At 49.3% G+C, this 13,461-nt stretch overlaps 3 protein-coding genes across 3 annotated transcripts; 1 reads left to right on the top strand and 2 right to left on the bottom strand.

The window, feature by feature from the left end:
* Positions 1-1,096: 1,096 nt before the first annotated feature.
* On the top strand, positions 1,097-2,134 carry LOC122366228. The gene is made up of 2 exons (XM_043338221.1): positions 1,097-1,228; positions 1,444-2,134. Exons 1-2 carry the CDS (start codon positions 1,162-1,164, stop codon positions 1,974-1,976), a joined length of 600 nt encoding a protein of 199 aa, XP_043194156.1. The 5' UTR covers positions 1,097-1,161; the 3' UTR covers positions 1,977-2,134.
* Positions 2,135-8,598: 6,464 nt separating this feature from the next.
* LOC122366205 (immunoglobulin domain-containing protein oig-4-like) lies at positions 8,599-10,887 on the bottom strand. Its single transcript, XM_043338181.1, has 3 exons — positions 9,870-10,887; positions 9,411-9,560; positions 8,599-9,074 (listed from the first exon to the last, which is right to left on the bottom strand). Exons 1-3 carry the CDS (start codon positions 10,065-10,067, stop codon positions 8,922-8,924), a joined length of 501 nt encoding a protein of 166 aa, XP_043194116.1. The 5' UTR covers positions 10,068-10,887; the 3' UTR covers positions 8,599-8,921.
* Positions 10,888-10,950: 63 nt separating this feature from the next.
* Positions 10,951-13,289, bottom strand: LOC122366204 (immunoglobulin domain-containing protein oig-4-like). Its single transcript, XM_043338179.1, has 3 exons — positions 13,038-13,289; positions 12,448-12,597; positions 10,951-11,630 (listed from the first exon to the last, which is right to left on the bottom strand). Exons 1-3 carry the CDS (start codon positions 13,230-13,232, stop codon positions 11,472-11,474), a joined length of 504 nt encoding a protein of 167 aa, XP_043194114.1. The 5' UTR covers positions 13,233-13,289; the 3' UTR covers positions 10,951-11,471.
* Between the last annotated feature and the right edge of the window lie 172 nt (positions 13,290-13,461).

Below are 13,461 nucleotides of genomic sequence, written 5' to 3'. Positions count from 1 at the left end.
CTCAACCCGCACAATGGGCCACCAATGGGCGCCTCGCGGGTCGAAGCCCGAAGGGCATGCAACGACTCGCATCAACCCGCAAATGTATTTCAGTGTAATGTGTCAAGTCGACCTGTACCCTGACGTTTGAGAGTGTTTAGAATGGCGTTCGTCCAAAAGATACGCCTTTCCATTTTTCTTTCAATTGTCTTATAATGGAGAGGGCGCAAAATTAACTGACCAATATTGAAATTCCAAGATACACAATTTACACATACTGTTACTCTTATCAATCGCTGAAAGTTTGAAGACGATCGCTTAGTCGGTATAGCTATAACGAGCATTCTAACTTTCTGAGATGAGGTCACGTTTGGTGACCCCAAACACACCCGGTCCGCTGCGGGTTAAGATCACCATTGGATGCGTCTTACTGAGGGAGGTAAACAGGTTGCTGGTTGAGTTGATATCAAAACAAGCGCTGATAAGCAATGCATCGTGTAAAAAAGTATTACAAAAACAAACTTCTATTATAGCAGAAGGTCTCTTTTAACGGTGTTTGCCCTTTGGATGCCACACCGTTAGGCCTGAGATACTAAGTGAGGTCACATCTTAGTGAAGAAGTGTCAATAGAGTCCTAACTGGTACCACGTAATTTCTTGATTATTTTTATCTTCCGAACACTGCTATATCCCGTAGCTCTCCCCCTCCCCCGCCTCGTTTTTGTTTGGGATCAGACTTATCTCCGGCATTTCAATCAATACCATGTGCACATATAGTTATTTGTTATAAAAAGCAATTTCATTCGCCCAACATATATGGACAGAGTAACAAAGAAATGCGCGGAATCCCTTCACTTGCATTGTAAGTGAACACACTGAATACGCATTGCCCAGAACGATATCATGTCAAACCCTCATTGACAGTCCCTGGTACAAGTAAAAATTCGAACCTAATGCATGTTGCATAGAGCATACCTACCCACAGCTTTCCGTGATGTCACTTCGTTCATGAATCTAAACACCACTCTGGTGTCCACATGGGCCAGCTGACTCACACCCAGCCCATGTCACGAGGTCTGGGTTTTTCTCCGGCCGGTGTTGTAAACATCAACTGAGTTGCATTGCAGCAGCGGATCGATATATAAGCGTTGTGCTGTAGCAGAGGCGACATCATTTGCCAGCCATGGAGCTCCAGAGCGCAGTCAAACTGCTGATCGTCGGTCAGGCGCTGGCTCTGGCCGCCGCTGCCGGTAAGGAAAACTTCAAACAGCTCTGACTGGGAAAGGACGATGGCTTCTTTCATGGAGTTGACTAAGACAACTTGTGATTTTTGGACGACTTTTCCTAAGTCCTCTTGTCTTTGCCGGTTTTTACATTCCCATGATTTCAAGTGTTGACTGCTAAAAGATACTTATCGTACGATTAAATCTAGTCATGTATGCCTCATGTCTGCTTTCATTTTCAGTGGACAACTCCACGGAGACGGAAGAGCTGGTCTTTAACACCACGACGTACAGCGCCTCAGCCCCGAGTCCGGAGCTGTTCAAAGTTGGCGGCGACCGCATCGACATGGAGGCGGAGGGCTGCTTCAACTTCGGCAGCATGCTGTGCTGCTACAACACGGCTGTGCCGGACAGCCTCAGCGCCGCCCGCGTCTGCCAGCAGTTCTCCGGGGCGAGCTGCTGCTACCTGCTGCCGGGCCGCGACCAGTACCCGCGTCTGCCGGCGGACCTGGTGCCGCTGCTGCCGACTCTGACACAGAGCGGCCAGTGCGAGCAGCGCAGGCGCGGCCGGCGCGTGCTGCACTGCTGCCGCGGCGCCGAGCCCTCCGATCCGAACCCCGACACTCAGGCGACACGCATCTGCACCGACGTGGGCGACATGCGCTGCTGCTATCATCCGTTCGCCGGCATCGACTTCGGCGTGGTGATACGGGGCTCTACAGAGAACGGGGGCTCTGTCCTGGGTGTCAGCGTCAAGAGTGGGGCAGAGGAATAGCAAGCGATATACAGGGCTTTACCTTATGTGATGTTTTTTTCTGGTTACCTCCGAGTGATGAGCATAATAACGACTGAGTTTTTTAGTGTTTCATTAGTGTTCATTTCATGAAGGCTCAACCTTCATGGCATTTCGACAAATAAAATGAATAAATAACGGCTTTTATATACTACATGATAGTCGGTATATATAGTCGGTACATGATAAAAGGCACGCCTACCAAGCGTCCCATTCAAACTGAATTGGACAATAAGTACCTATAATTTTACATCATTTTTATGTTGCTGTGTTTACTTCGATTTTTAAACGTTATGAAGTGTTTTCCTTCTTTCAATAGGTGTGCTAGGAACACTTGTTGGACAGGTGTATAGTTAAAAACATTATTTTTTAATCTCGATTTAATATCTAATGCTCAAAACATCATCCCATGCCGTACGCCGTGCATGGTGCCCGGACTTGCAAAACACTCAAATCCGAAAAAGATTTGTATCCACATACCCTTGCACAGGCTGCATCCAAATAAGCTTTCTCAGCTGTTTTCGCTTGGCACTAAGTTCCACAACAACGAGAGCTCAGAAACCGATGACGGCAAACGGTGGTAGTTGCGCCGTCTCCACAATGAAAGGCTGGTGCTGCGGTCTTTGGACTTCATCGGCGGTATCACCAGTTACTGGCTGGCTCACTTTGTGACCGTGCTGAGGTACCGGGCCACCCTTCCCGCCGCTCGTCGGAGAGCTCGGTGGCATTTGTAACGGCCTACATGACGGAGAGGATGGGATGGTCAATGAGCCGAGAACGAGAGAAAGAACGGCGGTGGCGTATTGGGCACGTTGAGCCGAGCGATGCATGGGCACTAGACAGTGCAGAAGCAGTATGTGAAGGTAGGATGGATTGGATAAGTCGCATCCCGAGAGATAGAAAAGGACAGGAGAGGATAGACTTTAATGCTTTGGGATGCATGATAGGACTGAAGCGGGGAATCGGAATAGGTATCAGTATACGGGGAGTTGTGAGTCTTTCATACCTACTATTGGTGACCTTTTCCGTAAGACACCCACGTCTTTTAATGAGTCATGCTTCTGAGCCCAATGCAAACTGGTTGGAACCGTGTTTGAAGGGAGTGTCTCGGGCATTCCTCACTTCACGGCCTCTCCCCACCCACCACGCTCCTTTCTCAATGTCCGCTACTCGCGTGCACCGCACCTTTTCCAACCGTGCAGCCACCGGAGCCCCGCTGCAGCTTCCGTCCCCTCCGACCGGCGTGTCGCCGTCTCATGGACCAGGCGGCGGCACCTTCAAAGGCGGCCGCCGTCGCCGAGAGGAGCGCGTGGGAACCGTCCCCTCCCCTCCCCTCCCCTCCCCACCGGGCGGCGGGGAGACGGGAGAGGCGGCATACCTGTCGAGGGTATTCACTGGGCTGAGCGAGATACCGTGGTGTTGCCTGTCCGGCCGAGGCGTCGCTCTGTCTGGGTGGCTTTTGGAGAGGAGAGCAGCGAGAGAGAGAGAGGGGGGAGGGAGGGAAGGAGAGGGAGGAAAGAGAGAGAGAGAGAGAGGGGGGAGGAGAAAAGAGAAATCCTCGATCATGTCGTCTCCAGCACTTTGGAAACTGAGAGACACATGCATCAAGCTGTTGATAAATAACTGTAAAAATAAAACCTTGTTAATAAAAACAGGCAATGTCATTTGAGTCATAACTGAGTTGATCTAAGAAAAATCATCTCAGAGAGTTACTAATGACCATTTGCATTCGATCGGACCACGCAGGAGCCCAATCGGTCGACCCGTGCCGTGCGTGTTATCCTGCGGCCTGCCCCCCACAGTCGGCGGTCTGCGCTGATCGGAGCGGCCCCATCCCTCCCCGGGTCGGTACCAAACCTCACTCCATGCACCAAGCTCAACACGCGCTGCCGTTTTTGCCATCGAATTAAAACAATGCCCAGTCAGCAAAAACAACAGCTCGACTAATGGACGATAAATTCCGGCAATATTTGCATTATCGGCCACGGTGGACCGCCGACCGTGCGCGGCTAATTTATAGGCCCGATTGCAACTGGGAAACAATATCGCGGAATCGATAAATAATTGGGTATGGACAGGCGGGCGGGCGGGCGGCCGCTGCCGGGGTCCCCGCTCTGGAGAACAATCACAGCCGTAATCGGCAGCGGAGAACCGTGCAGGCCTGCGGGTCGGGAGTCGATGTATCACTGAGCCCGGAGCCGTGGGAACTGCTACCGGCAGACCTCAGAGACGGGGCCGCTGAACTAGCGGACGTGCCGCGAGAGGGTGGGCTGTGAGCTGTGACCCGTGACCCGAGGCGGCGCAGTAGGACACCAGATGAGGTCAGAGTTGGTGAGCAGGCGAGTGTGTATTCGTAAAATGAAAAAGGTTGCAAGATATAACTGAAATAGGTAACAAACAGCTCAGCCACCAAATTTTCGAAACGTCAAGCTCGGGTGCACATTTTTAAAAAGGTCTGGTTACTTTAATCCATTAATTAATGATTGAAAGCGAGTGAAAATCCAGTTAACCCTCGCCCGTATAGGGGGTGGGGTCGAACGGAGCCTCCTCGGTTTTTCGCGAATAGCTCGCGACGAAACTTTCAGCACCCTCGCGTTAATTAATTTTACACCAACCCTGAAAATTTCATGACCCTGACTCAAATGACCTTTGATCTGTGACCTACTTTTCGAGACCATGTTTGGCCGGAATCGCGATTCGGCGTATGTCGGCTCGCATTAGCCGCGCGTTTGCAGTCTTTTCGTGGTTTCAAACGTTCAAACATGCAATTTGATGTTGCTCCCATGCATTAGGGTGGATGTCAAGGTCACCTGAAGGTCAGGTCAGGTCATTGACCTTTGATGACCTCGGTCCACTTTTTCGAGTTTTACATCATACATGTTTCTAGACCAGTTTTTGGAGCTGAATTCGAATTTAGCAACCATATGAACATTTGCGAAGTAGTTTTGGTGCCTTCGTAACATGTTACGAACCTGTCAGAGGCGGTTGACACATACTACGAATACCCGGCAGGACCCCTACTGGTTGACCTGACCTGGCCTAAATGCATGACGACATCATCTGTGATCAAAACTAACATGATATTCGTGATCAGCACCCCGAAAAAAACCCAATACAAATAGCAGCCACACTTTACGACATTCTAACAGGTCCCGATTTTCCCGACTTTTGGGTCATTGACCTGACCTGGAAGGTCAACCAATGACCTAGGACCTTTAAATTGGGTGGTATCATCGGCTTCCTCTCGTCACGGTCAACACGCTCGTTGTTTTCCGCGAAGGTCTAGCTCGATCAGGGGCGAAACGGCGAGAGGTCCCCCCCCCACACACTTATACGTTCGCGGCTGGAAAAACACCAATCCGGGAGAGAGTTAATTGGGTACGTCAAACAATCAAACTTATAGTTAAGCCGCTCATACAAAGTTTTTACGTTCAAAATGCAACTTCTCACAGGGCCTTCCAAGTAAAGTATGCGCAAACACAAAACGTGAAAAGTAATGCATGGAATGGCAACGTAGCCTTATTTTTCATGGAGAAGGCAATACCTGGGCATAAATGATAGAAAATAAATGGTCGGTGGCGGTGCACGGCGTACCTACGTTTAGGTAGGTATATCGCATCAGAAAATTACCGCCACACATAAATTCCACAGGAAACATGAAAACTGTTACCTTTAACCCGCGCCCTGATGGGGGGGGCCATTTTGGCCCCCCCCCCTGTGGTTTTTCTTAAATAGCGAGAAAACGGCGGCGCGCAGCGCCGCCAAATTTTGGGTACCTTACCGGGCATCAATTTGACACCTTCACACAAAATTTCAAGTCACAGGTCACCTCAGGTCAGGAGTTATTGAGGTCAAACTGAGGTCATGTTCGAGTAAAAATGAGCAAAAAACATGACATCTTGAAACGCTCACCAAATCTACAGTTAACAAGCAATTTTAAAGTTCTTTATGTGGTTCTGTAGACAAAAGACGGCGCTACAAAACTGCTATCTCGGATTTTCGAAATTTTGGGATTTTGACCCCAAAAAATAAAAAAAATGATTTTTTAGAAAAACTCACAAATTTTCCAAAAAATTTTCGAATTTCGAAAAAACCGGAATATATGTGATAGTCCCTGCACTCTTCGATATACATACCAAATTTTAGCTCGATACCTCTTTTTTTGGCCAAGTTATAGCGAAAAAACTGTTAAAAATTGATGACGTCAAATTTTTGAACTCAATTTTTAGCAATTCTAGACCTCGTAGCGCAAAACGGAGACCACCGTTGAACTCCCCGTGACGAGCTGCATCGAATCGATACCCATTTTATGCAAAAATATCAACTTTGAAATTTGACCTAATTTGACCTGACCTTGACCTGACCTTGACCTGAATTTGACCAAAACGTGACCTAAGCTGGCCCTAAAGTCTGTCTGACCCACATAATCGCATTTGTCATGTAAAATGGACCATAAAACATGTATCACATGACACTTTCATATTGTGACCCCCCAGTGACCTGACCTCTGTGACCTGACCTGGTATCAGTGACCTCAAATAGCAAAATATGTGTTTGAAGAACATTTCCCCATCGATGATTTTCAATGAAATGCATTTTACACGATTTTACAACGCATTTCTTGAAATGCCTGTAAACGGTGAAAATTCGACCTTTGACCTGACCTGTGACGTCATCGGTTTGACCGAGGTCAATGAAATTGGGTCACAAGGTAGTTCCCCGTTGGGGCTATCCAACACCGTTTACCGCTTGTCGCTATGTTGCGTGGTTCTCGAGATCTGAGGGGGGGGCCAAAATGGCCCCCCCCCCATCAGACCGCGTTGCTCGGCAGACCCCATCTGGGCGCGGGTTAACCCGGCCGGGCCCGGGGGGTAATCCCAACCATCGCAGCCCGGGGGGGCCGCTTTTCGCCCCCCCCCCCCTGTCTAACTCCGTAAATAAGGGAGCTACGGAAACAAAAGCGGTACCAAACAAAAGGTCCTTACGAGACGATTCTAAAGCACCTAAAATTTTTGACCTCAGGTCAATTCTCAAGGTCAGAGGTCAAGGTCAAAGGCAAAAACCGGCACATGTGTAGTGATCTCAAAGTAAGCCTTCTAGAGGACGGCAGGCTGCATAAAACCGGCAAAATTGGGTGTCAAACGAAAGAAGAGAATTTGAGGATTCCGAAAATGTGCTTAAAATTAAAGGTCAAGGTCAAGGTCACGCTCAAAATTGACCTCAAACTTGGCACTTTTTCGCACATCTTGCGTACTAGCTTCCAAGATGTTTTGAAATGTTTTGAGGCTTATCAGTTCCCTATTTGTGGTTCATCTTACGATACAAGGCTGCTCAAAGGTCAAGGTCACAGAAGAGTATCCCTGCTAGAGGCTATTTCACTGATTCAAGCTAGTAATAATAGATAAGACAATTTTGCCGTCTAGAAGCTCTAAATGAAGGCTTAGAGGAAAATAGCTGCCAGATTCGTGATCAGCGGGTATAAATCCATCATAAATGACCTCTCATGTGTCAAGGTCAACCAGAGGTCATTCGAGGTCAAATGAGGTCAACATAAAACTTACCCTTTTCCGAACAAAATATATAGCATTCGACGCGGCTTGACAAGGCGAATGCGATGGTACCATTGCCGTAGCTCTAGGACCTTTTTTGTCGAAGTTATTTGCGAAAAACTAAAATCACATTTCGGGGTCGTTGACCTGACCTCTGACCTCAGGTCACCAAAACTATTTTTCTATTTTTCTCTAGGTCAAACGCTACACAACCGTGCTCGTAATTTGTCTTTATCTCTAAAACTCTATTTTTAGCAGCTATTTGAAGTTTGCGCCTGTGACGCCGAAGTTTGCCGTGCAGGGGTCTAGAAAAATGGACCTTGTGACGTCATCAATGGGGCTAGGTCCAAATTTTCTACTTCAGAAGATGTCAAATTGATGTGAGAAAAGGTACTGAAAGTTTCGCTTTCCTATCCCTAAGCGTTCGGGAGCTATCGCAAATATTCGCCAGGGAGGGCGAAAAACGCCCCCCCCCCCGGGCCTGCGAGGGTTAAAGTTACTCAGCATAAGTGCTTTATGCCGAATTAGCCTGTCAAAAAGTATGTCGCAGCAAACAGCCGTAAGGACTTCAGATTTCACAGGAATATTGCCGTAAAAGCACTTTAAACTTGCAAGCTTGAAGCTACTTCATTTCCCCATTTCTAAACCTTACTAGTCATCAACTACGAGGCACGATTCAATTTCAAGACGTGGTAGCTGGTTCCTTAGACGAATGAGCAAAACTCTTCAACCCCTCCACCCTCCCTTTATTTCCTGACTGAGCCCTTCCAAGAGCGCCGTGGCATTCTCCCACAACCCCTCCCACAACCCACAGCCACCCACCTGAATAGCATCCAACTTGTCTAACAAGCCCACAGCTACCGCCCTCTAGGCAGTCAATAGTTCATGCTGTGTAGATGTCGCGGCAGCCTCCGCAGCTGACAAGTGCCGATGTATGTACCTATGTTCGTACTTATCCTTGATAACATTTGCAAGTGGTGCAGGCTGCAGTCTCAATTGAAATCATATAGCATTCGTGTATACTGGGAAATTAGATCAATGAAAAAACTGCCTTTAAAGTATGTTTATTATTCTGGATCTCATCCATTGGATATCATTACATCTCAGTCTATGCATCTGCATAGTGAATAAAACGACATCTTAGCTCGACATTAGAGGACACAAAGTTTGACAGCTTCGAAATTCTTCTCTCGTAGAGCATTACGCTCCAGATTAAAATTGAATGACACAATAGAATGTCATACTCGAGTGATGCTATTGAAAAATGTATGTGAACCAGTTAATTTCGACAATTGTAGTCTCTAGCATCGAAGAAACAAGGAAGATATCAAAATTTGTGGCCAGCGAACACTGAAAATAGTGTTATAAGGCCTCCCCGTTAGCTGTCCCCGTACGAGGTCCGAAACGCCCGCACGTCGATCGCGTATTGGTTGTCCGCCATACATTGGTAGATGCCCTTGTCCATTTGTGAGGCGGGGTCGATCTCCAGCTTGGACTTGAGACGGTCACCGGTGAGCTTCCACTCCCAGAGCTGTAATAGAAGACAGAGAGTGAGAGTTTCCACTACCACAGCTGCAGCAGACAGACTCAGTGTGAGTTTCTACTCTCAAAGCTGCAGAATGCAGACAGAGTGAGTATAAACTCCCAGAGCTGTAACAGACATAGAGTGCGAGTTTCAACTATTGAACGGTAACAGTGCGAGTTCTCACTCCCAAGCCCTGACAGGCAACATAAAATGCGTCTAAGTAACATTTATCGACAAATCAGCGCAAATCTTATCTTAACATTATGATAGATCACTTCCATCAGACATGCCCTTGAGTTGACTTTAAAAAAGTAAAATAGTCCCACCGTCTACACTGCTCACCTTGAGGAACTTGTGAGTGGGTATCTCCTGTCCGTCCTTACGCCAGGTGATGGTTGGGCGAGGACTGCCTCTGGCCACGCAGATAAAGGAGATCTTGTGGCCCAGCTCGTATACCGACTCAAAGTGCGACGCCTTCACTATGTGCGCCTTCTGAAAACCAGACGTGGACAAGTCGATTCAGATACCAGCCGGCAACGACAGCATTACGCCACCGGCTTTCAACTCAAGACGGACTTGTAACTGCATAGCACTGCCATTGCACTATATGAGAAACAATGGTCGGCGCATTCTTTCGCATGATACCTGGTTACTGAAACTTACCAAATTACAAAGTCTGCGGATACGGCAAGGACTAAGAAAAGAAGTTTGAAGGTTAGATAAAATTCCACAATTTCTTGTCATCACGCACTCAATAAGGACAACCCTGCACCCACCCCGCTCCCCTTCCGATCGACTCACGTCCTCGTTCTCGTAGTAGTGTTTCGTCTCGGTGTTGCGGTACCGTCCACCGATCGGGTGGTTGTTGTACACGTGGTTACGCAGTCTCCGCTTCAGTTTGAACCAGTACTTGGGCAGGCTGGCGTCGGCGCGGGGCGGCTGCGGCAGCAGGACGGCCGTCACCAGCAGCAGCAACACCAGCTCGCGCCGGAGCCCCATGGCGCCGCCGGACCACCACCGCCTTGTGAGCGCGCCGCGGCGGCGGCTGCGGCCGGAGAGCGAACGTCGCCGGCAGGTCGTTACGGTGATGGCCGACGGGTCGCCATTGGTCCGGCCCGGGCGACGGCAGAGCTGACTTATTAACACATCCGGCCAGAAGGCAGAGGTCGGCAGGCCTGGGTCACCCCGGCCGGGTCCATCCGTCCTCCCGGTGCCAGTGCCCGTCCGGTGCCAGTGCCGCTGGCCTTGACGACATCTGGAGCTGCTGTCGCCAAGGATGCTGGTGCCTGTGAAAGTCTGTACGTCTTGTCAGTCTTCGTTCCAGCTAACACAACTATTTTGTTTTATATATTGACATAGTCATAAAACGAAGCATAAGAGTCCAATCGGCAATCACGTAATATTTGTATAAAACAATCATTTGATGTTATGTCGGGGTAGTACCCCCTGTGCCGACCCGACAGCTTATTTGCTGTTGCGCAGGTGAATGCTCTGAGAGGCATGTTCGAGACGCGCTTACGACTGCCCCTTTTCCGTGCCACTCCTTTCAGACACGCAAAAGGACAATGCTATTTCGTCTTGTTTGCTTCGTTGTCAGAAGCGTTCATCTTGATCAGCTTCATCAGCTAAATGCGTACTCACTCGTTGAGAGGAGTTATTCGCGTGACAGTAACACATTTCCCGATGTCGGCTCCTTTCTCACATTGTCTGTTCCGGTAAAAGATCTTGTGAAAGCGTTTAGGCTGCGCAAGACGCTTTAACATGGTCTGATGACTCAGTTTGGACAATGAGCATCAGCATGGCCTAATGTAAGGACAGGGCAAACGCACTTTCTTTTATCATGAAGGCTTGTATAGAAAATAAACAGATTATCAAAGGCCACTGCATGTCACTGCTGGTATATTATCGATCATTCAATGCCTCACACCAAGCCAAATTCATGACAAATACACAAAACAGTTTGCCACTTTTTAAGCAATCATTCAATTCATACTGAATATCTATCGGGACAGCAATCATCGATGCGTAATCTATATAATATCTCCTTAAACAGAGCTGTATTTCGCATCGAAGTTTATTCGAGCCGCGATGCTGCGATCCCATACTATTGTCTACGCTGGAACCTCTAGCGGTGCCCTTGATCTTTCTCGGTCGATCCTCCCATTGCCAAACCGCACACACCAAGTGACTGACGGCCCGGTAAGCCTCCTTTCCGTCCCCAAGGACTTCCGCAACCCAAATGTACTCCAATTGGCGATCAATGCCAAGGTCTTGACGTCCTGACCCATTTCTATGCCAGAGGAACAGCCATGAGCCAGCTTACATCCCCACTCTGGTACGGCTGGGAAGACCACGCAAGTCTCGGGGACACGCCGCAGTATTCTCCCGAACCACTGACGTATGCTACTCCATCTGGATGATGAAGTCTGTTCGGAAGCCGCGCCGGTCGACGGCGTACTTGTTGTCGGCCTCGCACTCGTAGAAGCCGGCGTCCTTCTGCTTGGCAGGGGTGATCTCCATCCGGGAGACGGTCACGTTGCTTCCCACCTTGTACTCGGTGATCTGACGGGAGAAAGGTGTGTGTCACCCACCAGCGTGATGCAGCGACAGCGGACATATGTAAAAGTTTTGAGCCGCGTAGTATTCATTCAGTATTCAAAATCGTGAATGCAAAGTTAAGACATATTACGGGAATAATACCGTGGCAATGTGGAATTTATCTTCTCATTGGTAATAAAACTCTGCTCTGCCCTGAGGTTTAAAACTGCACTCTGAGGTTAATAGATGTGCTGGTTATTCGTCCAGCTGCTGGCAAGGATCAAAGCAAATCGCATTCGGAAATAAAACTACATAACGTTCGCATGCAAGCTTAGCTGTCTCTTAGTTTGGAGCAACGGATACCAAGCCACAAAAACTACACGCAATTTTGTTGCGCGACAGAAATGCCGCTTAATAATACGCGGGTGGGATCCAATTCTTAGGGTTAAAGAGTCCCTAAAACGTATCAGAGAGCACGTCAGCTAGCTTAACGATAACACTGAGATGTTAAGCAAGAAATCGGTATCCACAGCGCATTTCAAAACAACACCAAAGCAGACACACAATACGTAAAAAGGTGCATTGGCACATGGCGTGTATTCGGCGTTCGGCTGATCTGTTTCAGGCAAGCTTTTCGATAATCCTTGAATCTGGCATCCCTCTCGTGAGTGCACCCTTCAATGAGACTCTGATCCTCTCTGAGACCTGTATCAATCAATGTGACCCTGACGGCCCCAGCCATGGCGGCCCCAGCCAACGATGCAGCGCTGACCTTACGTTTTCCACCCTCCATCGCGACCTTGACCTATTACGACTCCACCCTCCCGGGCGCGACCCTGACCTGGAAGAAGCTGTGCGCGTACACCTCGATGCCGTTCTTGTACCAGGAGATGTGTGGCCTCGGCTTCCCTGTAGCGGTGCACATGAAGACGATCTTGCTTCCCAGGATGTACTCCGACTCGAAGTGAGACCACTTGCTGATCTGGGCGCCCTGGGGAACGGCGGCACAGTCAACGAAACTGATATGAAGGGCGACGAAAGGCTGCAGAAAGCCATGAAACTATAATGGCAGAAAATTGTGAAAGTCAAAAAGCGTTGACGAAGTTATTTGATGCAGTGAAGCCAAGGTGACTTTCTTATTGAAAGCCACAAACGTCACTTACCTACTTTTCCAAAAGATCCAAAACACCAGCATTACAGCAAACGATAGCGCTGCATATCATTCAATGAACAATTCAAAATTTAAATCAAGAAAGAACACGGTGAGGACTAAGCCTGATTAACGAACAAAAGATTAACGACCAATTATTTACAATCAGCAAAAAGGCATGACAGTAGTATCAAATCCTCACCTCTCCCTCTCTTCGGCATACAACCCACAGGTCAACGTCCCCCCACAAACAGTTCTCGCCGGGCCCACGAAACACTCACGTTCGGGTTCATGTAGTAGGTCTTGGCGGAGGGGTTCCGGTACATGCCGTCGATGGGCACGTTTCCGAAGCGGTTCCTCCTGCTGCCTCCCCGGCGGCGTCCTCCTCTTCTCGCCTCGGTCGGCTCACAGACGAGCAGGAGCAGCAGGGCGACCAGCAGCAGCGGCAGCAGCGGACGGCGGCGAGGGGCGCTCATGGTACGGCCGGCGGCGGACGGGCGGGCGGGAGAGGACAGACTGGGCTCGAGCCGCACACCGCGCCCGCAGCGGCCGCCGGCGCGCGCTCCGTGCGGCCGGCGCGCGCAATTGTCGGCAATGAGGTGCTTCCCGATTAGCCGGAACAGTGTGCGACACAGGACAGGGGGGGGGGGGGGGTAGCGATGGGCGACGCACCGTCCAAACAGGCCGAGACAGAGCGGAGGGAAT

The sequence above is a fragment of the Amphibalanus amphitrite genome, unplaced genomic scaffold (genome assembly GCF_019059575.1).
Source record: "Amphibalanus amphitrite isolate SeventyFive unplaced genomic scaffold, NRLGWU_Aamphi_draft 000791F_arrow, whole genome shotgun sequence".
Classification (NCBI taxonomy): Eukaryota; Metazoa; Arthropoda; class Thecostraca; order Balanomorpha; family Balanidae; genus Amphibalanus; species Amphibalanus amphitrite.
The sequence above is the reverse complement of the archived record's forward strand: the minus strand, read 5'-3'. Positions and strand labels throughout refer to the sequence as shown.